Source organism: Erpetoichthys calabaricus, chromosome 2 (genome assembly GCF_900747795.2).
Source record: "Erpetoichthys calabaricus chromosome 2, fErpCal1.3, whole genome shotgun sequence".
NCBI lineage: Eukaryota > Metazoa > Chordata > Cladistia > Polypteriformes > Polypteridae > Erpetoichthys > Erpetoichthys calabaricus.
The window spans coordinates 332,131,577-332,158,979 of record NC_041395.2 but is presented as its reverse complement, the minus strand read 5'-3'; the positions used below and the strand labels follow the sequence as shown (position 1 = coordinate 332,158,979).

Here is a 27,403-nt window from a genome sequence, read left to right as displayed (position 1 = left end):
TTAAAATTCACTATCAAGGTTCTCAATTATGACTTTAACCATGAAGTTGAATGAAATACAAAGGTCAAGTGAAAAACAATTTTCTATGTGTTAAATCATCTAGTTACACCTAAATAACAGTGTGTCATAGTTATTTGCAATCAGATATTCCTTCAGACACCTCAGACAATATGACAGGAATGATGTAAACTGGACTATAATATAACTTTCTAGTTCCTTTCTAAGGATCTAATTTTTTTTTTTTTTTTAACTTGCCAAAGATATGACTGGCATGAGAAAGTATGCCTTGGACAACCTCATATTTTCTTAGTAAACATAACATAACTCCATTTTTGTATAAATTTGGTATGGAGCCAAAATGACCTACTTTTATTTTTTTTAGTATACAAAACAAAGCAAGAAAATGGTGAGTTCTGTGAATTAATACAAACTGACATAAAGCAGCCACACAAAACACAAATTGCATAATGTGAACCTCAACAAAATAATACAAAATGATTAGCCTCTGCATAAAATGTTATCTAAAGTTAAGGGACTCAAAGTCCCTGCAGAGTCAACTAAGAAACACGCAAAAGTCACCATTCAAAGAATCATGAGAATGTGGGGGACACTTTATGCAATAAGGGCCCAGCAGTAGTACTGTTACTTATAAAACAACAATAGTGAATATCAAACGGTCCGTATAAAAAAAGAAAACTACAGAAATGGAGTGGAGCTATGTTTGATTCAGGGCCAGAAAACTAAAGATGTCAGCGTAAATAGATTGTAAAAAGAAAATGCTGAACCCGTGTTTTCTATGTTTCTTTTCTTTTCATAGCATTAATTAATATGCAGTGTCTACATAAATAATACATGTGTCTAGGTGTACGTATACAGCATACCAGGAATTTTCTTGCGTGATTCTATGATGGTAATATACTCAATTGCATTTTGCTTCGGGTCTTTGGTCATAGCCGTCAAGATTATGAAAGACTCAAACAAAAGGAATGCCTTGGGACAACAAACAATATCAATTTATTTAAGTAGTGCAACAAAGACAGAAGTAAATTTACAAAGCCGCAGCACTTGCACAATTAATTCTTTTCTTTTTGCTACCTACAAATGATTCTCTGCTGTCATAATAAATTCCTCCCACATAAATCTTCATCAAAGAGTAATTACAATATTTTGGAAAACATAATGGGGGGGGTCTTGTAATGCTGTATGATTCTGCTCACTGTTTTGCTTATGCAAAAGCTAGATTAAACGAGGGAAGTTTTGAACAAAGCAAATTCTCTTTTACAAAGATAAATTATTTTTAAATAACAATTTATTATTAAATGTATAAACAAAAACAGGTTCTTCAAAATAAAAAAAATCTGCTTTGAAGATGTTGCTTATAGAAATGTGACTGATTATTAGCAGAGACTGCATACTTGAATCAGGGTAGCTCCTGTTTTACCTGATGCCATCTGCTCTCTCTCAGCTCTCACCTCCCACTCAATTAGGAGGTTACTGGCACAGGTAACCAGGCAACTGGTTAGCAAATCCATTACATTAGACAGGAGCAAGTTCAAACATGGAGGTGTCCAAGCTAAAACCTTAATTTAATTCTTAGGTGTACTAGCTTTAGACATTTTTATCTTTTAAACATACTGTATATACCAGCATTTTTTTTTATTTTTATGAACTATTTAAAATGGCAAAAAAAATGAGAAATTTTAATTTCACGTACAAATCTGACAAAACAGAAAAATTCACTCACAAGAACACCAAATAATTACATTAAAAAGGTAAACATCATAAAATGTAAGTTCTAGTCTACTGTGGTTTGCATATTAAAGGATTTCAGTCCCATACACTCCAAAACGCTCATATTTCACTGCAGAAATTAGAAAGCAACCTACACTGTGCACAATTTCCTTAAAGTTAGCTAATCTAACACTAACCTTACCCAGCAGTAATGTTGAGCAATAAAAATCAGTCATTTAGGCACATACATTTATATCAAAGTGGTTATTTCAATGTTGTTCTTCTTCAGTGGTTTTTCTCATTTTTATGCAGGGTTTTTTTTTTTTTGGCCAAGACGTCTCCAATAGAGGTATCAGCAGATGCCTTTCCTAACGCCAAACCTCTCCATTTATCTAGGCTATATTCTGACCAAATTGGTATGTGAAGGTTGCTGCCTTTACATGGTAAGGGATAGGGAAGGGCACAAGTAGCAACCAGCAGGCATAAAAAAAAGAAAAACTTGGGAACACAAAGACAATTTCTCAAAGGCACCAAGGTTGGTAAAAGATAATGTGCGCTTGAATGATCCCAGTTCCCAAATAAAATGAGTGGCTTCAGGAAGAAGGAAAAAAAAGAATTAGAAAGAAAGGACATGTAAAATGACACTGTGCTACAATCTAGTAAACACAGACATTTCAGTAAAGGCACAGCCACAATACTGTAAATAATTGCTTAAATGTTCAGGAGTAATGCTTTCTCGTATAGTGCACAAGAAAGGCAAAATGAAAAGTATACTAAAAGCATTGTTTGTAGTTTCCTCTGGTTCAAGCATATAAAACATCTCTTCAGTCTTGCACAAGATTCACAGATAAAGCCCTTGTATCCCGGCCACTTTATAATTGGCTGGAGAATTTTTTTTTATACATTGTTTATGCAAGGAAAGCATTTCTGCATTTCAAATATTTTGTGCAAAAAAATTGTCTAAAAAACTGTAGTAAACAGAACAGATGTGGCAACTGAACACTGCTGCGCACTAGTCATCTTTCTTCTATGGAAAACAGCTGTGACATTTGTTTCATCATTCATCAATTATGCAACTTTCAGGATCTCGCTCCCTTTTACTTGGGGCAGCCATGTATGAATATAACTTACAGACAATGGGATAAATGAGTCAATGTGTATCAAATCAACAGATTTTAGAAAACATTCCCAACAGACCATCTCTGGTTTCCTACTTACTAAACATAATTTTGTTGTACTCAATAACTAGTGTGCACGATTTTAGGCTTGTATGTTGTTCATTAGTACTGAAATATGGGGCTTAAAAAGGATGTGAGGCCCTAACTGCACTTAAATAATTAGTAACACCAAAAAAATTATTCTATAAGTCACAATTTTTGAACTGTCAATGCTAGATGCACAAAATTTTCAGCGATCGTTATTTAGCATTAGATATCTTTAACTACTAAAACAGTTGGCCCATGATGCATAATTGAACATTTATGGTCTGCTGAAAATTGCAAAATGAAAAAAAAATATTTCGTGCTTTAGAACAACTTTGGTCCTCTAAACATCCATAATAAACCATAGGCATTACTCAGGTTATGTTGGTTCTTTAGCATCTAGGCACTTGTCTGAAGAAATCAAATGTTCTAATTTATGAAGCATTAAAAATGAAGAAAAAAAAAATAATGCCTAGATTTCTTCCGCTAATGGTTCCTGAATGGAGAACACTGGTTGTGTGTTTCTAAAGATCGATGAAGAATTGCAGGTTTTGGATTAACAGATGTTAAAGCTGTTGTGGAATATGGCCGGCCGTTCATCCCGGCCAATACCCCCAAGCCGCCCGGTGGAGCCCTGCCTGCAACATAGAGGTCCCCCGAGTTCCAGCAGGGCATCATGGACAATGGAGTTTTTCGTCACAGCCCTGCTGGATACCATGGGAACCTCCAGGGGATGCTGCAGGAAGGCCCAGAGACTTTTGTTTCACCTATAACCCGGAAGTGCGTATTAGTCACGGCGACAGAGCGAATGACTCATTTCCGGGTTGAAGAAAAGGAGTTTTTATCTGACCCGGAAGTGTTAACAATCACAGGACAGAGAGAAACACTTCCAGGTCAAGGACTATGGGAAATCCCAGACGTCGAGCTGAGCTGGGTGGAAGGGTGGCAACGCGTCTGGGAGTGGAGGATTTATTAGTGATTGATTATTGTTTATTTATATGAGTATTGTGGAGTGTGGGGTGCTTTGTGCACTGTTTATTGATAGAATAAAACCACATTGGACTTTTATCTGGTGTCTCGAACAAGGGTTCAAGGGAGCAATAGCACGCTCTATCTGTTACACTGTGTACTTGCTACAGTCACCTGAAAACCCTTAAGATTGAGCGTAATGTTGCAGCGCATTCTGATCTGGACTCTCCTTCCAGAAATTGACCACCAGCTTCATCCACACCCTGGCAGTGAAGCTAGCAAATATCTATTTTACCACTGCTATCATTCAGGATGGAGTGTGGGAGCAGCAATAAAAAGTGGGCCACCAACTCAAGTGACCACAGAAGCTCCAGTGTTGCGTTTGAGCAACCATTTTGAACCTCTCAAATCTTCTGGACAGTATTAAAAAGCATTATTATAAACAAAGATGACAGCTCTGTGCCTCTTCCTGTGAGAACAAATGATATTTGCAGTCATCGGTAGCAATAGCGGAAAGAGGACTTTGGATCACTGCTATACATGCTGGGGAGGGGACCTGGGAGTCAGCCGTATAGTTTATCATCTCTGGACAACTTTCTCTGCTCCGATGATAAGATGAGCCCTTTAGTCAACCCCCCCCCCCCCCCCCCCCCCCCCCAATAACACCTGACTGAAAACTTTCTGCACTGACCTTGGCCTGCCTTCATTCTGGGTGCAGAAGAGATGTGCTACAACCAAACAGGCAAGGCATCCAGTTCCTCTCAGACAATATAGCTAAGCTAATTAATCAGCATTGACTATTGGAAATCAATCTTAATAATAATGTACAGTATTTCTTGCATCTGGCCAAGCCGGTAATTGAAATGTCTACAAATTTGTGTTATATTAAGCAATAAGTAACCAGTAATAAATACATTAAAACGGTATATAATGAGGGATTAATGAACACAATTTAATCAATATCCTGGTTTTCAATTATTTCATGAAATCATGCCAACCACTGACCTTACGTAGCATCAGTGCTCTAACTAGCAAATCAGTCCATTTAAAGAATAACAGTACGTAGATAATTTTAAAAAAAATCTATGTAGACCTAGTCTTATGAATATTAGATCGTTAACCAGTAGACGTTCAACATTAACAATTTTATTAGTGATAGAAAAATAAACAAGTCAAAGCGATGTTAATTGAAGTGGCACCTCCAAATTACAATGTTTGCCAAAGTAAAAAAGGCAGATGCTTAACGAGCATTTTCTTAAACCGATTACACCTTTTATTGACTAACTAGAAAGATTACAATATGCAAGCTTTCGAGGCAACTCAGGCCCCTTCTTCAGATAAAATGTAATCTAGTTAGCCAATAAAAGGCGTCATTTTGCTTAACTCCAGTTCTACTTCAATTAAATTAAAAAGATACCAGATTTTGTATTTTCATGTTTTTTGAGTCTCTTGCCGTAGTTATTCAAAGAGCACTCTCTCTCAGATTGACTGTTTACAAAACTCTTTTGTCTTTTTATCAAGGAATTCTCAAATTTAGTATCCATAATAACATCTAATTATGACAGGTTTCCAATTGTAGGCAACTTAAATTTTCACGTGGATAGTCATTGTGGCCCTAAAGCAATAAAATGTATTAACTTGCTGCACTCCTTTGATTTTAGCCAGCCTACACGTAAGGGAGGGCATGCGCTGGATTTAGTCGTCTCAAAAGAACTAAGTTAGTGTGAGGCAGGTCATGGATATCAGTATCTCTGACCATGCATTTTATTTGATTTGAAGTAGAAATACTGGTAACTAGAACTAAACAGCAGCGTATTTTTAAAAAATGTTATTTTGATAAATACAGTAAGCAGCTTCTATGTTTGCTAGCATTCTGAATAATCAGTCAAAATTCAGTGATTTTCATAGCACAGCCAGCAATGTTACCAGGAAGGTGGAATATTTTAACATTAAGTTGAGAGCTGAAACTGACATAGAGGACCCCAAAAAAAAAGGTAAAAAGTAATTCACAAGAACTAACACATCTTGGAAAACTTGCAGTGTAATTGGAGAAAAAGTAAATTAACAATATACTAGGCATATTATAGTTGAGTACAACAAAAATACAAATTAAACTTTTTTTTGTGTCCCCCCTCTGCCAACTGACCTTATCACTTACCTCCTGTAGAGACTTGAAAAAAACAATTCTATATTTAAGGACTATACTTCTATATTAACAATACATTGTTATGTAAGTGTGCATTATTTATTTCTAATATTAATTATTTATCATTATTCTTATTAGTTATAATTTGGTTTTAATATTTTTGTATGTATTTCTTTGACATCTTGCAAAGAACTCTGAGATAAATTCAGTGTATGAAAATCTGCTACAGAAATAAATGTTGGTGTTGATATTGTGTGACGAAATCTACGATAAAAATAATGCAATACCTGGGTAAAAAGCATGGTTGAATTAGTAAACACACAAAATATGGAGTTGATTTCTTTCAGACAGGCACTTAAAAAAGCACTAGAATATGAGTACTACCTACCAAATTTGAAATGATCTGACGTGAGGGCCAAAGTTGCTCTATAACATGAAAATTCTCTATAAATTTTCAGCAAGCCATAAATTGGCTAACATTAACAGTGTAAAAGTTATGACTTATTTAACATTTTCAGTTATTTAGTGGCACTTACTTTTACAATAAAATAAAGGCCATAAACCCTTTTGAAAGCCTCCATATCTCAAAACCTAGTGAAGATAAAAACCTAAAATGTGGCACAATAGCTTTTAGGTACGACATTTCCATAAAGTATGAAGCAAATCAAAACTAGTTAGTCAGGAGACCCATGTTGTTATGATGCAAATGTTAAATCTTTAAAATAAAGCAATAAAAATGGATCCAAATACTTAATATTCAAAATAATCATCTATTATGAGGTGTGAAAAATTAGAGAATTATTTAAAATACCACTAACTACATGGTGAAGCAGTCTACTCTGCTGTAGAAGAGCTATGTACTTCTCTATTTATTGTTCTGGATAGAATATTTTGCAGTACATCTGTGAAAGTGTTAAAGTAAAACTGTAGAGCTGCATGTGCAACTGAACGTTATATTGTTAAAGAAAACTGAATATAACAAATGCCACAAACTGTATGTAAGCCTAAATGACAGTTTAATGAAGTAATTCAAGAATTATAGTATAAACGCATTCTAAGATTTTCAAATTTATAATATAAAATTCAAACAGTCTTTGTCTTTAGAGGAATCTGCAAACACCGTTTTTACTTAATTACATATTTTTAATAATACCTGAACAGGTTTAATCTTATTCACTGAAGACAAATCATACAACTACTTATCAGAACTGCATCCAAAAGCATAATAAATCTGCCTGCTGTAATTGCAAGCAAAACAGAAAACCACTTTGTTCAACAGCTGGAAGCCATGCATGCAGTAAAAAGGCACATGAATCACAAACGGAAAGTATGGAACGGATGTCAAAAATTCTTAACATTTAAAAACAAGCATGTTAAGACGTTGACCACCTTGGGTCACAAGCCGTATCCGGTACATTATACAATAACCAGGCATCGGGCACTTCCTTTCACAATACTTCACTGCAAAGTTCAGCTGTTTACAGTTTACACACACATAAATGCCAAGCACTGTTTGTCTTTATGTCTCAAAACCATTTCAGACTAAAATCTTAAACGAACTAAGCACTGCAAATTGGTAGAATTTGCAGGGGTTAACAGCAAAATTAGAAAGTAAAATGTCAGAAAAAACTAGTAAATATCCAACACCAATTTGTGGAGGAGGTGTTGAAGTGTAGAAAGGCGTAGCTTTAACTAAACATACTGTAGATAAATACATGTACAATAGTTCCTCACTGCCGCAAAAACTGAAATATAATTTAATTCATAAAAAGTAAACTGCATTTGATGCTACTGATTTACTTGCATATATAGCTGTTATTACAGAAGATAGTAGGCACAATGTAAAACAAAGTCATGACAGACATGACTATCTAAAGATCTGTCTCAGATACCGCACAAGCATTCCTGTTTGAGCTAGTGCCTACTTGCAGAACGGACACCTGTTATTGAAATACCTTTGTTTTCTTTTCAATAAACTGAGTATGAATAGCTTCTTTTAAAAATAAAGATACACCATTGAAATGAAAGGAAAATAGCACACCATCATTTGCATCCTGATGTTGTTTCAGTTTTTATCATATGATTAAAATCTGTTAAAATTCAAAAGGGATAAAAGTAACTGCATTCCATGTGGCACAATGTGTGGAAGTTGTTGCATTCCCAGACAGGCCTGTCGCATTCCCAGACAAGTCTACATCAAAGACGGCAAGACCAACTTTCCTCCTTTTTTAAAGGGTCAGAAATGTTTATAGCATGTCTTAACCAGTGACCTGCATGTAAACATACTCATCTGAAAATGAATTTAACAGTTTTCTTCAACTAAACAACACTTACCGCTAATATTTTTCGTACTGTTACTAAACAACACTTACCGCTAATATTTTTCGTACTGTTTTTTTTTTTTCTTTTTCTACTAATGGAGCCATGCTGGATGGTATTCCGGACAGTACCATGTGATATACTCATGCCTACACTTGTGCTTACCACACAGTAAAAGCTTCTTGTGTGGAAGATAAGATGAAGTTAAAGAAGGAGAAGGTGTTTTTCCCTTATGAGTTATTAATTGCTAAGTCTCTCATGCATGCCCTACACCACCGCAACATGCTAAGGACTGTTAAGCATGGTTACAGTTTTCAAACAACCAAGCAAACAAGAGGAAAAGAAATATGCACAACATTTAAATTAAAGCTCCCTTCTTTAGCCAAAGCAGAAGATGTCTTTTAATAGATTTTAATCTTTAGAAAAGCTGCACAGAGATTTATTTCCCACTCAAAAAATAAAATTCAACAGACTAATAGCATTGCAGATGTAATCTTTCTTTCTTTAGACATTTCTTTCCAATCCTGGCTATATAGCAGGTGTTATATAAGAAGTCAGACATATGCCAGTGAGATTACAGGTGTCATTAAATCTTTAAATTACGAAATCCAAAAGAAAAAGCATTGCACTTTTATGTTAGGAATGTAAGAACTAAGCAGAAGTGCAACTAAAAATCACCTACTGCCCACTGAATCTTTAAATTTAGAGATTCTGTCCCCACAGCGTGCCAAAAGTGATCTGTTAAATAAACAGGCTGCCAGAACACCAGAGAAGTGTAGGGAATATTTCCTCTAATTGTAATGGTTCAGTTTTACACAAATTACTTCTCAGAGTAGAACAGAAAAGAAAAGAGTTTAACTGGCCTTTACATGGGTGTGTATGGAATATTCCTTAAGATTTACACAAACGATAGAAAGATAGGAAATGTTTTGTTGGGGGGGAAAAAGACAGCAGCTTAATCTGAAACTACAGTGTATTTTTTGAGCTATCACCTTTAAACAAAAACATGAGGTAGCAGTTCACTGACAGAAGCAAGGTAATATTTTGTTTTCACAGTATAAAGTCATCATAATTGAACTCCACACCACCATTTAAGAACCAACTGTATGGTTCACAATAAAGTGTCTCATTATAAGCACAGAAGCTTCCCTCTCTATATGTGCTGATTTGGTATTAGAAAAGCCATTTCTCACACTGCAATTCATTAAAAGCACAATTTCAACTTGCCTAAGTTAAACTTTATATTTAATTAGTTCTCACTGCTAAGCCAAAAGGTGAATAAACAGTAACTAACATCAATAACCTTAGGCAAGGGTGCACGTACATAAGAACTGCAAGTTTTCACTATATCTATTCCCTAAACAGGAGGCAGATTGTTTTACTGAACTGTAAATATACTCACAACCTACTCAATAATTTGCTATTCTCTACACATTATATGTAACAGCCAGATTCAGTGCAGTTGAGACATGGTGACAGAGGATTTTCCATTAAGAGGATAATAACTGCTTTGAAATCTTTGTTTAATTAGACTGCTTGCCGTTTTATATTTGTATTAAGTGAGAACTGAAAATCAAATTAGCAAAATGCACAGTTAATATTATCATGTCTTAATTTGCATATTACTCATCCTGCCTGCTTTTTTGTTTTATAAGTTAATTTAACATGAAAAAGTATAACTAAGACTGATAAGAATACTGATTAGTACACAGGTTCAGTGAATATTCTTTCTAGATACTAAATACAGTATATGGTGGAATGAAAGTTCTATCAACAAAGTGTCTCTAAATTGCCTTTTCTACATACAGATTTTTTTAAAATAATGCAAATAGATACAAATGAATTTTGAAATTCTCCTGGGGAAGATTTGATACTTACGTATTACAGGCTGTCATGGCTTGACAGGTTTCTCCAGTACAAAATTCTGAGATTGTGCTATACTGGAGGTTAATGAGATTGAAGAAAGTTGTTGCTGTTAAAACAAAAATAAGAGAATATATCAGCATACAGTTAAACCGTGAAATAAGCTTTCCCACTTTCAAATTATATTCAAATCAAGTACAGAAACAAGATTGAATTCCACAGGCAAATAGCAATTCAGTGTTTGAGTATGTATATGTGTGTATATATACATATATTTATATATATTTATATTTATATAAATATATACACACACACAGTACTGTGCAAAAGTTTTAGGCAGGTGTGAAAAAATGCTGTAAACAAAGAATGCTTTCAGAAATATAAATAATGATTGCTTATTGTTATCAATTTACAAAATGCAAAGTGAGCGAACAAAAGAAAAATGTAAATCAAATCAATATTTGGTGTTACTACCTTTTGCCTTCAAACCAGCATCAATTCTTATAGGTACACTTGCACAAAGTCAGGGATTTTGTAGGATTCTAGTCAGGTGTCTGATCAACCAATTATACCAAACAGGTGCTAATGATCATCAATGTCACCCGTAGGTTGAAACGCAGTCATTAACTGAAACAGAAACAGCTGTGTAGGAGGCTTAAAACTGGGTGAGGAACAACCAGACTCTGCTACCAAGGTGAGGTTGTGGAAGATAGTTTCATGTCATGGCAAGATTGAGCACAGCAACAAGACACAAGGTAGTTATACTGCATCAGCAAGGTCTCTCCCAGACAAAGATTTCAAAGCAGACGGGGGTTTCAAGATGTGCTGTTCAAGCTCTTATGAAGAAGCACAAAGAAACGGACACTGAGGATCGTAGACGCAGTGGTCGACCAAGGAAACTTAGTGCAGCAGATGAAAGACACATCAAGCTTATTACCCTTCGAAATCGGAAGATGTCCAGCAATGCCATCAGCTCAGAACTGGCAGAAACCAGTGGGACCCAGGTACACCCATCTACTGTCCGGAGAAGTCTGGCCAGAAGTGGTCTTCATGGAAGAGTTGCAGCCAAAAAGCCATACCTCCGATGTGGAAACAAGGCCAAGCGACTCAAGTATGCACGAAAACATAGGAACTGGGGTGCAGAAAAATGGCAGCAGGTGCTCTGGACTGACGAGTCAAAATTTGAAATATTTGGCTGTAGCAGAAGGCAGTTTGTTCGTTAAAGGGCTGGAGAGCGGTACAATAATGAGTGTCTGCAGGCAACAGTGAAGCATGGTGGAGGTTCCTTGAACGTTTGGGGCTACATATCTGCAAATGGAGCTGGAGATTTGGTCAGGATTAATGGTGTTCTCAATGCTGAGAAATACAAGCAGATACTTATCCATCATGCAATACCATCAGGGAGGCGTATGATTGGACAAGGACAGGACAACAGGACAAGGACCCCAAACATACAGCCAAAGTCATTAAGAGATATCTTCAGCATAAAGAAGAAGTAGTAGTCCTGGAAGTGATGTTATGGCCCCCACAGAGCCCTGATCTCAACATCATCGAGTGTGTCTGGGATTACATGAAGAGACAGAAGGATGTGAGGAAGCCTACATCCACAGAAGATCTGTGGTTAATTCTCCAAGATGTTTGGAACAACCTACCAGCTGAGTTCCTTCAAAAACTGTGTGCAAGTGTACCTAGAAGAATTGATGCTGTTTTGAAGGCAAAGGGTGGTCACACCAAATATTGATTTGATTTAGATTTCTCTTTTGTTCATTCACTGCATTTTGTTGATTGATGCAAATAAATGATTAACACTTCCATTTTTTGAAAGCATTCTTTGTTTACAGCATTTTTTCATACCTGCCTAAAACGTTTGTACAGTACTGTATATATATGTGTGTGTGTGTGTATATTTTGGGTGGCTAATTTGTTAGATATGATTAATGGAAATTGTCCACTTTTACAGACCGCTAATCAAGAGGCTATAACTATCTACATAGCATGAAGACATGGCCGACAGGTTTAGTTGTTGTTCAACCAAATAGATAGATATTACAACGGGCCATAATTGTTGGTGCTATATAGGGTAGGGAGGATCCTATATATCAGAAGCAGCATTATTCTGGGAGTGTCATGCACTACAATCTCTACATACAGAATGGTGCGATTAAAAAATCCAGTGAACACCAGTTCTGTTAAAGAAAAAGATCAGATGTGAATGGCCAGACTCAAAACAAGTTACTCATGTAACACCTCATCACAACAGTAGTGTGCAGAAGGACATCTGCACAAAACACACCAGACTTTGAAGTGGATGAGCTACAGCAGTCAAAGAACACACTGGATTCCACTGCTATCACTGAGGCTACAGTGGGCATTTGATAACTAGATGTTGATGAGCGTCAACTGCAAAATCTAATAGATCATCTTTAGGATGAAATGGAGTGAATATATGGTTGAAAAAATCTGTAGGAACCATGAGATACTATCAAGTATTCTTGGACTAAAAATCCATTAGCAATTCTTTCAGCACCCTGTTAAACTCGTGTATCAACAGAATTACTGGAAGTAAAAGGTCCTACATAGTTATTAGATTGGTGTAGCTTAACAAACTGGCTACTAAGTGAATTTGTGTAAAGGCAGAATTTTTTAAAATTTCATATTTCAGATTAGAAAATACAATACAAAGCCAAAAAAAGGCACCAAAAATAATTCTTACATCTATAATCATCTGAATTAAACCATATCAAATGCTTATTTATTAGCAACATCCCAAAATAAAGCTTGTCTACTTTGATAAAATAAAATAACCAGTTTATATGAAAACTTATATACGTAGTACGTAATATTTATATTTTCCAAGTTTGTCCTAAGGAAGGGATTGAGAAAACACCCAAACTTATGTTTAAAGTTTATATAGTTGTAGCTGTTCTACCCATTTTCAACCGAAAAAGTGATCAAAAGACATGGTATATACGTAAAATAAGTAAAAACTAGATCTGACGCTTATGACTTTCCCATCCCAGAAGAAAAATACAGTATTTAGCTTCTGGGCTTATTACCAAGCCAATAAGCTCACTTATTATTTGTCCTATAGAAAAACTGAATATAACCTTTTATAGTCATCATAAGGGCGGCATGGTGGCGCAGTGGCAACGCTGCTGCCTCGTAGTAAGGAGACCCGGGTTCGCTTCCCGGGTTCTCCCTGCATGGAGTTTGCATGTTCTTCCTGTGTCTGCATGGGTTTCCTCCAGGTGCTACGGTTTCCTAAATTGTCCCTAGTGTGTGCTTGGTGTGTGTGTGTCCTGCGGTGGGTTGGCGCCCTGCCCGGGATTGGTTCCTGCCTTGCGCCCTGTGTTGGCTGGGATTGGCTCCAGCAGACCCCCGTGACCCTGTGTTCGGATTCAGCGGGTTGAAAAATGGATGGATGGATAGTCATCATAAAAATGAGCCTTCAGTAAAGAAGGAATGGATTTTTGATCTGATCAACTGTTACAACAGATATTGAGTGGCAAACATAAAAATGTTGTTTTTTAACATGCTTGGAAAAAAAAAACTCAATAATTATTGTGGACAACACAAACACCTGAAATTGGCATTGTTTTGTTATGCAATTGCTTCTCATTATTTTGAACTAAAAATCATGTTAATATCATGTGTTCTGGAGATAAAAGATGCAAAAACTGAGGTTGTTTCATTTTTAATTTTTTCCTAAATATTTATGCACAGAAAACCTAAAATGATATTTCACTTATCCTAAGTTAGAAATAAAAAAAGGTTTTGTAGAAATAGGTGTGGTAGTTTTCATGTGATATTCAAACAGACAAGAAGAAATTCATATTTTTATATATGCAGATTGTTTGAAGAATCTTGCTTCACTGTGTACAAAATAAATTGCCATATGGTTCTTATGTTTTATTTTGAAAGAAAACATGGGTAGAAGACTCTCTATATGGATTTGGGATTGGGATTATATGATTTGGAAATAACATTATTATTAAAAAAACAAAATACTGTTTCAACAGATTTTGTATTAAAAAACACTCTTTTAGAAGTCTCACTTAGAATTTATTTTATATTAATTTCTGTTTTCATTTCTAGAGGCAAATGATGATGTGCTGGACTGGTGAATCACATTCTTAAGATCATTTGAAACAATAGAACTTTGTTGATGGTCTTGTGTGGATTTTCTTTCAATTTAAATAGAACAACTGGGATGTCACTAAAAATATCCACAATAAATGCAGACAGAAAAAGGGATACCCAGGATATTTACTTAACATTTAGAATGAATGTATGTGCTTTGCTTAATCACTTAATTATGCATGAACACAACAGTTCAGATGAATAAGTGGATTTATGTGAATCAGAAATGCAGGACATCGGAAAATAAAGGACTATAAATAAACCAAACTGTTATAAGTGAAGCAACCAGCAGCAGAGTACTTATACAAAATAAACGGAAAATTCAGTAGTAGTAAAACCTTCCTTATGCAGAACATTTTCCAAATGAATTGCTTCCAAAACATGTGTATTATAAAATGCCAAGATATCTTCCATTAAAGTGACAGAAGCTAAGCAGATATGTTGCGTTTATTTATGACTAAGATGGATGTGATAGACTCCTCTCTATAATGCCGACCAGTGAACAAGCTCTTTGGAATGAAATGTACGATGTACAAGCCAAGGCATACTTTCAGTGATGGTACCTCTATTTACTGTATAATATATAATTTTTTTTTTTTTTTTTAACTAACCTGTGCACACATCTACTGATTCATGTTTGTTGTGCCAGCCTGACAAAAGGTGAGCATGAAACAGCACACCAGGTGAACAATAAGGATGCAAAATGTTCTTATATGCTACTTAATTATAATACCATACCATTCATTTAACTGTCAGAAAATAAAGCAGAAATGCAGACACCGAGATGCTCTTTCTACCACTAGAGCACTTTGCTTATTTCAATTTCTAAATATCTGTAACTAATAGGTAAATTTTTACAAACTGATATGCTAATGAAATGGCATCTTTCACTGGGATACACTCTGGGGAAATTAAAAAAAAGTAACCAGTACAACCAGCAATGGTAAAACTATTTAAGCCATAAAGTAAGCATATAACTCCAAAGCTAAAATATTGATCGACAATGCACACTGCTGCTTTTATTACCCCTCAATTTGAAAAAAAAGGGACAACAAAGGACAAACAAAGAAATGCTAAATTCAACTATGGGCTGAAAAATCTGCTTAGCTCCTTCAAACATGTTTTGACTACACAGACTAGACCAGGTTTACATTTAGTCTTTTCTTTGTAAAAGAATTAAGGTATATCCTAGCAACCAAGAAAGTGTTAAAAAATCCACAGTGATAATATTAACCAAAATAGTTATTTTTAAGCAATAAAGTATGTGTTCTACAAATAAATTTTAATAATGAACTAAAAGGCAGTTAAATTTGTTTATTAGGATAACACCAAACATGATTTTACCATGACAAAGTTGAGCACGGCGGAGGCTGGCATGAGTACCATGGCTGGGCCACAATATTTAGACAAGAATGACTAAGAAGGGGTTTCTGGTTTTAATTCTGATTCAAATTTGATGCATTTTATTAATTTTATCTGAGGCTCAAAGGCTAGGATTTAAGCACAGAAAGGGGCTACCAATAATGTGAAATAGCAAAACAAAGTTAAAACTTTATATAATTAACATCTATCAATTTGGGATAATGCAGGAAGTACTCCTTAAGACAGTGCTATTTCACTGAACCACTCAGATTCAGTATTCCAGCTTTTGGCATTAGGTCAGAGGTTAAAGATGTTGAAAAATTTTTTTTGTTTGTTTTTTAATCTCTACCGCTACTAAACTTCTTTGTTAAAGGTCTACCTCCAGGTCCCTATATGTTTTTTCTCAGTAATTAGTTTGAAGATTTATACTGAATTCAAAGAATTACGCAGTGAGAACTGGAGGTGGAAAATGTACCAGCAAACTTGGACATTAAAGTTCACTTTCTTAGCTACTGAACTATACTATGGCTTTCGTTATCCATACATCTTGTGGTTAACAAGTAATTTTAATAATCTTACTTAAAAATGACAAAAATACCATATTAAAGTCCATTGTGCTTCAAAGTCCACTGTAGTCTCTCATAGAAACTACTGTTGCAATATTTAATTTTCACTAAGACATTACCCATCATCAAAATAAAATGTACAGAAAACAAAGTGGAACTATGATTATAAAGTGACTTGATAGTTAATTATTTGCTGTCACATAAAACAACCCTATTTCATAATTTATTCCTGTAAAATGTACTACAATGGCTGAGAAGATCATGTTGCTTTTTTGCAAAGAAAAAAAAAACACACATTCTAGTCCCTCCAACTCCCACCAGGAATGTGAACGAATACTGTCTATTATGAAGGATATTTGAGATGGAAACGGCTTTCGCATATGAAGGGACTTTTAAATGAGCAACTTCAAACATTATGCCAAGAGAATGGAACTGGAAGTAGGAGCCTAATTATAAAGTGGCCATCAGAATTTCAATAGTCCTTCTTATAAAAGAAGCATAATCAACTCTCTTCCTGCGACAGAATGTCTTTGATGAAGTGCCTGTTAGGAATCCTAATTAAAAAGCTTTGTTGTCTACAATACTAAATGTGTGTGTGTGTGTGTATATATATATATATATATATATAAAAAAAACAATCTGGCTCCAAGAACCCACTTGCATTCACAACTCTATAAGCACTGGCAAAAAGTCAAGCCAAATATTTGCTAGCAAGGGGCAGTGGGGAGTTAGCTTCTAGGAAAAAGAACAGAGAAAATAAACAGGTAATTCTGATAAACTGCCAGAATTCACAAGTACTGCTTTACAGGCTGGACTGAACATAAATTTGGAACTACAATAAGCACATTACCATGACACCCAATTTAAAAAAAAAAAAATACTTGGTTCGTGATTAGGTTTTTACTCAAGTATAAAAAAAAAATGCAGGATTTACAGAAATGTATCCATTAAACCAAAAAAAATGTCAATTTTTATTTTCCTAATGCACTGAAAATGATGAAGACTCACGACATGACATTTTCAAAATACACTGCATGGCAACTTTTTGTGTATCTACAGTAGTTACATGATGTCTCCTTGTTAAAACCTTTAAAAAGTTACAACTGGCACACACTTTTTCTTCCATTTAAAATGTTCAATAAAATAATTCTGTAATGTCTTCTCTGCTTCAGCTTGTTAATTCTTTGTGTCTCGTCTCAGTCTTGGACAAACTCACCATTACTTTATTTTTATAATGCACAAATCCTAACGACTCACAGTATTCTAGATGTACTCCCACAAATGTGTCATACATCTTTTCCTTTATTTGTTTCTTAATTTGCCAGAATCTGCAACTTCATAAATAAGGTGTTCAAAAAGACCAGCTGAATCCAGTACAGAGATGTTGGCAGCAATTTTACTTTTTGGTTTCTCAGCAGAATTTATATGAATGTTAAAAGGAAAAAAAATGTGTGTGTCTATTGTATACCTTAGTATGAATGTGATGAAGTAGAGGTTTTGATCTCATACTAAGAACATAGTCCTTATAAGTCAGTAATTATACACAGGTAAAATACAAAGACTTACTGTTAGGTTTTAAATTATCTGCAGTTTAATTTACCTGCTAAAACAATAGTAAATGACTCACTGTAGACGTCAATGTGAAGTCCAAACCTATTGGCATAAAATAAAGATAGACATGACCAAATTTAAGGGTAATTTTTTCAGCAAAACTGCGTTTGTTATTTTTTTAAATTTTTTTTTTTTAAGTGGTAGCACAGATCATACACAAATTTCTTAACTGGCTTTTATTTCATTCACAGCAATTCACCAGCTATATATACATGAATTTCAGAAATAAGTGTTCTCAGCAGAATATTGCCAAGAGCATAACAATGCATCTATCAGTTTGCCTTCTTCCCACAGTGCATCGTGCTGCCATCTCTTCTCCAAGTAAATGAAGCACATACACTCAGCTGTCCACATTATCTAAAAGAAAATGTGATTTATCTAACAGGCCACCACCTTCTTCCATTACTCCATGGTGCAGTTCTAACAGTTGCCCATTTTACACTCTGACCATTCTACGGCTATGCAGCCCTAAACGAAGCAAGAAGAGAAGAATTGCAGACACAGTTCTATCGTGGCCAGCATTAAGTTTTTCAGCAATTTTTGCTACAGCTGCTCTTCTGTGGGATCAGACCAGACAGGCTAGCCTTCACTTCTCACATGCATCAATGAGCCTTGGATGCTTATTACCCATCTCCAGTTCAACAGTGGTCCTTCCTTGGACCACTTTCAGTAGGTACTAACCACTGCATACTAGAAACAACCCACAAGATGTGCCATTTTTGAGATGCTCTGACCCAGTTGTCCAGCCATCTCAATTTGGCCCTTGTCAAAGTCACTCAGACCCTTATGCTTGCTCATTTTTTCTGCTTCTGACACATCACTATCAACAACTGACTATTCACTTGCTGCCTAATACAGTCAACGTAAAAAGTATGTGAACCCTTTGGAATAATCTGGTTTACAGCATGAATTGGTCATAAAAAGTGATCTGATCTTCATCTAAGTCACAGGTACTGATATACACAATGAGCTTAAGCCAATGACACACAAAAAATTCTACTTTTTCATATCTTTTATTTTATAAACGCATTCAATGTTCACAGTGGTTGTGGAAAAAGTAAGTGAACCTTGGTATTTAATAACTGGTTGACCCTCCTTTAGCAGTAATGACCTCAACCAGGAGCTTCCTGTAACTGCAGATCAGACCTACACATCGTGCAGGAGGGAATTTTAGCCCATTCTTCCCTGCAGAACTGCCTTAACTCTTCCATATTCTTTGGTTGTCTTCTGTGTATGACTCTCTTCAAGTCATTCCACAGCATTTAAAAAGGATTGCGATCTAGGCTCTGACTGGGCCACTCCAAAAGGCTTAGTTTGTTCTTCTGAAGCCATTGTGCTGTGGATTTGCTGCGATGTTTGGGGTCATTGTCCTGTTGCACCACCCAGCCTCTTCTGAGCTTAAGTTGACGGACACACACCCTCACATTACCCAGGAGAATTTGTTGATATATGAATTCATTTTGCCCTCAATGATGGCAAGCTGTCCAGGCCCTGATGCAGCAAAGCAGGCCCAAATCATGATGTTCCCTCCACCATACTTTACTGTAGGGATGAGGTTTTGATGTTGATGTGCAGTGCCCTTTTTACGGCAAATGAAGTTCTGCTTGTTCCTTCGAAATAGTTCAATTTTGGTTTCATCACTCCACAAAACATTTTCCCAGTACCGCTGTTGAGTGTCCAAGTGCTCTTTCGCAAACTTCTGGCATTCAGCAATGTTCTTTTTTGATAGCAGTGGCTTCCTTCTTGGGTGTCCTGCCATGGACTCCTTTCTTGTTCAATGTTTTGCGTATAGTTTACTCATGAACAGAGATGTTAGCCAGTTCTAATTACTTCTTCAAGTCCTTTACTGTCACTCTAGGGTTCTTCTTTACCTCATTGATGACTTTGCGTTGTGCTCTTGTGGTCATCTTTGCAGGGCGCCCACTTCTAGGCAGAGTAGGCACAATATCAAATTGTCTCCATTTATAGACAACTTGCCTGAAGAAGGGGCCTGAGTTGCCTCGAAAGCTTGCATATTGTAATCTTTTTAGTTGGCCAATAAAAGGTGTCATTTTGCTTGGCTTTTTCTACATTCATAATGGCTAACACGGTACAACACCCTAGTACTATAGACAACTTGCCTAACAGTAGACTGATGAATATCTAAAATCTTTGAGATGACTTTGTAACCCTTTCCAGCCTTATGTAGATTAACAATTCTCGATCGTAGCTCTTCAGACAGCTCTTTTGTGTGAGGCATGATTCCCATCTGGATATGCTTCTTGTCAAAAGCTCAAACTCAAACTTTTGTAGTGTTTTTTATCAATCAAAGTAATTCTAGGCCACACCGCTGAACCTGTGTCATTAAATGGACTCCAGGTGTGCTAAATTCTGACTGCAATGAACTTTTAAAAAGTCATTAGCTTAGGGTTCACTTTTTCCAACCTTTAGTTTCACAGTTTGAATGTTTTATTCAATATGGTCAAAAATTCTCTGAAAATCTGTGTATCTTTAGTTATAGGAGACTGTGTTTGATCATTATTGTGACTAACATGAAGATACAACCATGTTTTATATGGGAATTAGACATATAGATAATTCCTAGGGGTTCACATACTTTTTACTTTGACTGTAGTATATCCCATTCCTTTCCCCAGCTGTCTGGAGTTTTTTTTTGTTTTTTGTTTTTTATGTTAATTAGTACTGCCTAATTTCATTTTTAAATTTTGTCTTTGTTCTCTTTCTTCATCCTGTAAAGCACTTTGAGCTACATCATTTGTGTGAAAATGTGCTATATAAATAAAGGTTGTTGTTGTTGTTAGGTGCCATTGTAATGAGACAATCAATGCTATTCACTTCACCTATTAGTAGTTTTAATTGTGTGGCCGATCAGTGTATGTGTCAAATGACAGAGTCCTAGAATTCTATCTAGAAGAGTCAAATATGTCAAAATGTTCATTCTAGTTTAAAGGGACCAATAAAAGAACAATAAAATGAGAAGGTAATCAATGACCTTAATAAGCGTCGTCTCTTTTCTGCGTTTTAACTAGAACAAAGCAGAAATAAGGCTGGAGGTTGTGTGAGGTGTTTTGAAAATTTGATCACAAATGTGCATCCACTCAAAGTAATGATAATAATAATTTATTACATTTATATAGCGCTTTTCTCAGTACTCAAAGCGCTATTCACACAGGGAGGAACTGGGAAGCAAACCCACAATCTTCCACAGTCTCCTTACTGCAAAGCAGCGGCACTACCACTGCGCCACCTGTGAGGAGTGAAAGCTAGTTAGTAACTGCTGGGAGTATGTGCCTCATCATTTTTTGATTTTTTACTTTGTCATTTCAAAAATTACTCACACCCATTGATTTATAAGAAGACTGTCAGGATATTTCAGAAGATAAGAACACAATCAGCAGGTACTGAGGGTAGTAGAGACGATATATTGTGGAAAGAGGATAAACATTTAGTTCAATGCACAACTGTATAAATTTTTTTTTTTTTACTTAAACAGAAGCCAAATCTTGATGAAAACATCTTTGTGTGTTACAGGATTCCTAGTTTTGTGATTTAATTTATTGACACAGGAATTCTCAATATGAGTTTGTTTTACTTTTCTATGGAATTAATAAATTGGCTGTAACAAAATCCAGAAGACAGTGGTCAGTGATAAATAGGCCTAGAGTCTTATCTTTAGGCTTATTTATTAATTGTTTGCAGCAACAAGCCTGAACAAAGATTCTGATCTACCAAATCATAGCCTTCTTTAAAAAGTGTTTACCCTTTCATCCTCGTCTTACCCACAGTTGTATGGGCCTGCAGCCTATCTCAGGAGTACACAGATGAGGCACCAGTCCATCACTGGGCACACTTAGGCATGTGGATCCAAATTAAAATGCAAATTTACGTAACCTAACATTCTCATCTTTGAGATGTGGGAGGTAGAGTGCCAAGAGAACAAAAAACACAAAATCAAGCAGACACCATATAAACTTCATACACTTAGTATACAATGCATACAGTTTGTTACCATATAATTTTTCTAGCATGCAAAGAACCACACGAGAAGCTTTACAAAATTTTTGAAAAAACGTTTTCACATGATTCCAAAGAAAGTGTATTTCTTACTTGCTGTGTAAGATGTATTCTCTTTGAGATTCATGCATGTTTTGACAGCCTTCTCAAAAATGACTTTTGTGTTTGTTCTTTGTAGCAGGTATACAATATTTCTACCAAGATCTTGGAATATTTCATACTAGCCAACCCGCGGCGTAGCATACGCTGCATAATTATTTATTGATGATTGAACACTTCCTGAAAAACACAGTTGTCCAAATGGGGTGGGTTTGAGGATACAACTGTGAGGGAATGAAAAGATGGAACTCTGGAGAGAGCAACATACAATTATCCGTGACTGAAAACTGGTTTTGGCAGATACAGGCGTATCTTTTTGAAAGTTTGTCCTTGTGCCTTATTAATTGTCATTGCAAACACCAATCTAACAGGAAATTGTCTGCATGTAAAAGTAAAAGGCAAATTTGAATCTGATGGGGTCAGGGATATCTGGGGAATAAGGACAGTTTGTGAGGTAGCAGCTGCGATAGTCTTACACTCCAGTACATTGCAGTGAATGCTGGTAACAGAAAGTCTAGTGCCATTACAGATACCTTTTGCTGGCAGGAGGTTTCTGAGAAGCATGATGACTGAACCAATTTTAATTTTGAGTTTATGCGGAGGCATGCCAGTGGGAGTAAGACTATTAAGAAACTCTTTGGGGAATAAAAGTTGATCTGCAGGATCGTCTGACGATGGAGTCAACACTGGTGAATGTCACTTCATCGGTAGGGATAAGTTTCAGCACTTGTTCATTAAGGTGTAGCGAGTATTCGTTGGTGACGCTTAATATAGCTCGGGTGCCGAGTTGTTCCAGAATGACAGTTGAGAAGTCAATGTCGCCATATAGTTGTCATGTGGCAATGTCACAGGTGTTCCGTTCTTCCCGTCTCCGACATCGAGGAGCCATTTTGCGAAGAGCTCTCATATTTGTTGTTAGTGTAAGAACATGCATGTGACGCCACAAAGGTTGCTTGTTAATGCAACATCTGAAGCGGTGGCCAAGTTTGGAAAAATGAACAGACAACGTGGCTCAGAGGTGCCATGTAGACTGTAGCACAGACCAAAGTGACTCAGGATGTGTTTGGAAAATGAGCAGTCAACGTGGCGCACAGGTGCATGTGGACTGTACACAGATGAAAGCGACAGGTGAGTAGTTGGGGGCGGGGGCTCTGTCTTGCATGCGTGCGTATCCGACATCCGAGGAATAAGGACAGTTTATGAGGTAGCAGCTGCAATAGTTTAACACTCCAGTACATTGCGGTGAATGCTAGTAACAGTCAGGCGGGCGGGCAGGCCGGCAAGCCATCAAATACACTATGCTCTTAGTATTGTATGAAGCAGGTTTTTGTAGACAAAGGTTTTCCCCATATCCTGCAGAACAATCTAAGAAGAAGCATGTTTGTTGCGGTTGGGAATGGCTGCTTTAGTGAATCATATTATACTAGTCATTTAGCCCGTTACAATAACGGGCGCTAGAACAGTAGTGCATAAACATTAGTAGGAACAGTCTATATTAAATGGCAAGGGACTTTGACCTCATTCTTTTTGTTGGTCGTATTTTTCTTTCTTTTGTTGATGTTTACTTGCTGAGCTGACCGTTCTTTGTGGGCTGCCGCCGTGTATTGTGTGTCTTTAATTTTCTGTGACAGTAATACTGTCTTGTACGGCTCTATTCAATAAGGGCACGCACAAAAAGGCGAGCTTCAAAGGGGCGACCTCAATTGAGCGCCTTTATTCGCTGCGCCCAATTGAGGTCGCCCTTTTGAGGCTCGCCTTTTTGTGCGCGCCCTTATTGAAGTATACCATCTTGTACGTCCGCTGGCTTGTACGCCCGTAATATACCTTTAATTTTCTTTGGCGGTAATACAGGCGTGCGCGTCGGTAATATGCCTTTAATCTCCTCTGACAGTAATACTGGCTTGTATGTGGCTGTAATATGCGTCACTGTATTATGTACCTTTAATTTCCTCTCGCAGTAATACTGGTTTGTATTTCCGTAAAACACCTCTAACTTTCTCTGACACTAATATCGCGCATCGCACCGTGCCCTGCGCATGCGCACTTCATCAGAAGACACCACACACGGACACCTGGACGCACATAGGGATTTTAGATATATATATATATATATATATATATATATATATATATATATATGATTGTTACAGTAATTGCTGCTGCTGTGCACTATGGAAAGGATTATTTTTATATTTTTTATGTTTTGATTATATATATTGTTTTTAAGGTAACAATAACATCACAGACAAATGAAAGTTTACATGGTATTTCTTATAATTTTGTAGGCATTTCACATTACCTACATTAAAGCATTTGCATGTTGCATAACGACAAAGGATTCTATGATCACGTAAAACAATTCTTATACTGTATTTGTATTCACTCCTTTTCTATCATCACACAGCACACTGACATACAAAATGTGAATTTAAAGACACTTAATCAAAAGAACACACACATCTTTGAAAATGTGAAGAGAGATTTGAACCTAGTCTTCTGAAACCCAAACAACTAGTCACTAAATCAATTTGAAGACATGATAAACCTTGCGGCAAGCATTCTCAGATAATCTATTAAATTCATAAAAAGAAATATTTTTTGACCTTTTGATATAAAGGTTGTGTACTGACGTTACCGTCAGCATAAGAAGCAATCTAAATCGCTTTAGCAAAGTCCTTTAATAAACTGTCCAACAATTGCCATCACAGGAGCACAGCAAGTGGAAACAGACAGGAATACAACTAAGGAATTCACACAATGAACTTGAAATTTGTGAGGTGGAAGCACAAAACAAGCCACCACCATTTCACTTATTTATTATTTACAAATATTATTATTTAGACATACTAGGGGGCTTTGCCCCCTGCTCGCTTCGCTTGCCAACCCCCGTGTTTGGTTTTCCGGATACATATTTTTAAGATGTTTTTTTCTTTGAATTATGGCTATTTCATTAATTTCACTTTTATTTCAGAACTTCTGTAAAAATAATATTTGTAATCTTGCGAGTCCCAATATGCTGAATCTTTTTAATGAGGTCAGGATAAGTGTCTCTGTTTGGAATTTCAGCATAGACAAAACGATCTACATCATCAGCAGTTACTTTTTTACTTTGTAAAAAAAAAAATTAAGTAGAGTTCTGCATTGGACTCCTGTCTGTAAAGTCATGCTATTTTCCTCTCACAGTTCCAAAAGTACATGGGATTACCAAGGTGATACCCCAGCTTTTGTCTAGGTTTTTGTACAAGGGCTAGACAGAACGTTTTTGACTCCTGGGGTAAATTTAGGTTTTTAAATAAGCAGACAGATAAATATATATACATTAACAAAGTAACCAATAAATGCATGTGCGGTAAACTCTGTTTTTGAAATTCTCAAGAATCTTCATTTGTCACATGCTTAGTTATACAGGACAACACGCAGTGAAATGCATCCTGATCCGCTTATCAAAAACTGTGCAAAGTTAGAAGAATATCAGTTAGATTAACAAATAGTCATAGATTGAAAGATAACAGTATAGTAGAACATTATAAATAAGTAAAATTATGTGAATAAAGTAGAATTAAGTGTTAAGGTGCAATAGTGTAGTAATTATTGTGCAAAACCAAAGTTAGACTGGTGCATAGATAAATGAGGCAGTTTGTTTGTTTGCGCCACTGCGATCTTTACTTTTTTATATTTTCTAATTTTCATATCCTTTAACTTTCTCCACGTGTGTATAGCGCCAAGGTTTTTTTTTTTTTTTGAGCCTTTCTAATTTCCCTGGTTTCGTAGTCTCTAACCTGCTCTGCATGTGTTTAGCGCCAACGTTTGTAAACGTCTTTATGAAGTTCTACTTTGTCTTTTACTCACTGTCATTTAATTCTGAGCCGGATTGGACGTGCTTTTTTTTCCAATTCCACTTGTTCCAGGCTAATAATTACTTTCCTTATTTTCTGAATTTGCACCTCGATTATTCTTTTTTGCTCTTTTTTCTGTCCAATGCTTTTGAGTCTCTTTTCTCCACACTGCTTTCTTCTTCTCTTATATGTCGACATTTAATTTATAACATACTGTCCTTATACACTTTATATGCGCGGAGAGCCCTGGATCCGTGTGTGCTCAAATCCTTCACAAGAATGAATGTTTTGCTGCCTATTGTCCTATGTGATAGATTGTAAGTAGGGTGTGTCTTTGGTCTCGCGGGTCTTTAAAATGTCTCCCGAGAAGATCACGTATCGTACCCTTGTTTTTTGCTTTCCAGGATAGGATTTCTTTTTATAATAGATAGATATAAAGTTCATAGTATGGTGTTTGGATTTTTTTTAAATGTGTACTGCACTCAAAGCAGTATCTAAAAAATGAAGTTGAGCTGACTAAATATTTACACTTTTGGACTGCTTTAGTATAGTATATCAATAGAGATGATGAACAAACTGTCCACCTACAAAGGAATTTCATATCATATCAAGAAACTGGTACTTACTGTTACTCGCTAGCCACTCATTGAGATCAATTTCTCTGGGTAATGTTACCAGCTCCTTGAGGTTGAAATCTGAGACCCGGGCTTTGGTGTATTCACTCTCCAAGTAGAGCTTTTTCTCCTCTGTTGCTGGTTTCTTACCATTTGGCTTTGTTTTAGACTTCCTAACAGGGAAGAAGAAGATAGATATTTAGATTTTTATCACTACACTGAAAGAGATTATATTATTGATTGGAGAAAAAAGAATAGAGGAAACAGAGGCAAAAAAGACACTACCGAAATCATGAGAAATTGTACCAATTTAATATAAATACAAGAACCATTGTAACATTCTGACTGAACATCAAATTCTCACAAGAGGTAAAGATCAAAGTAAAATTATTTATCAAAAATAAGTACTTAATACAAATAACATAAAACCTCTACTATATGACAACTGTCTAGTGCAAATTTAACACACAACACCAGATGTGCCCACCTTTCACCTAAATAGCCTGAATATACAATTATGGCCTTGGGTCTCACTGCAATCACTTATGAATTTGCCAGTGTGTATTAAAGTGACAATGGAGAAAGAGAACTTAGTCAGAGCTAAGTTTCTAAAAAGAAATAAAAAGCCCTTTTCAAACATAATTAGTTAGTTTTTTGCTTATGTAAAACAGACCACCACTTGGAGAAAAATAATCCAAATGTCCATGAAACAAAGATTTTAAAAATAATAAAAATTGCAAAAACTGTGTGTGATATAGTTAAACACTCCCAGAAATAGATGACTAGATACTCCTTCACATTCAAAACATGAAACAATGCTTAAATTAATATATAAATCAAAAGACTAATTTTGAATACAGTATTGTTAATGATACAGTAATTCAGGTACACTGATGCATGAGTGTAACTAATAGCACACTGAGGTAAATGT

The 27,403-nt window shown here is 35.9% G+C and overlaps 1 protein-coding gene across 4 annotated transcripts in view; it reads right to left on the bottom strand.

Annotated features, from left to right (window-relative positions):
• LOC114647335 (MOB kinase activator 2-like) overlaps window positions 1-27,403 on the bottom strand; it is a 254,024-nt gene that overhangs the window by 8,727 nt on the left and 217,894 nt on the right. For all 4 annotated transcript variants that reach the window (XM_028796030.2, XM_028796027.2, XM_028796026.2 and 1 more), the window contains exons 2-3: window positions 26,485-26,645; window positions 10,246-10,339 (exon numbers count right to left, since the gene is read on the bottom strand). In XM_028796030.2, the coding sequence (XP_028651863.1) occupies window positions 10,246-10,339; window positions 26,485-26,645 (255 nt within the window). The remainder of the gene's footprint in view (window positions 1-10,245; window positions 10,340-26,484; window positions 26,646-27,403) is intronic.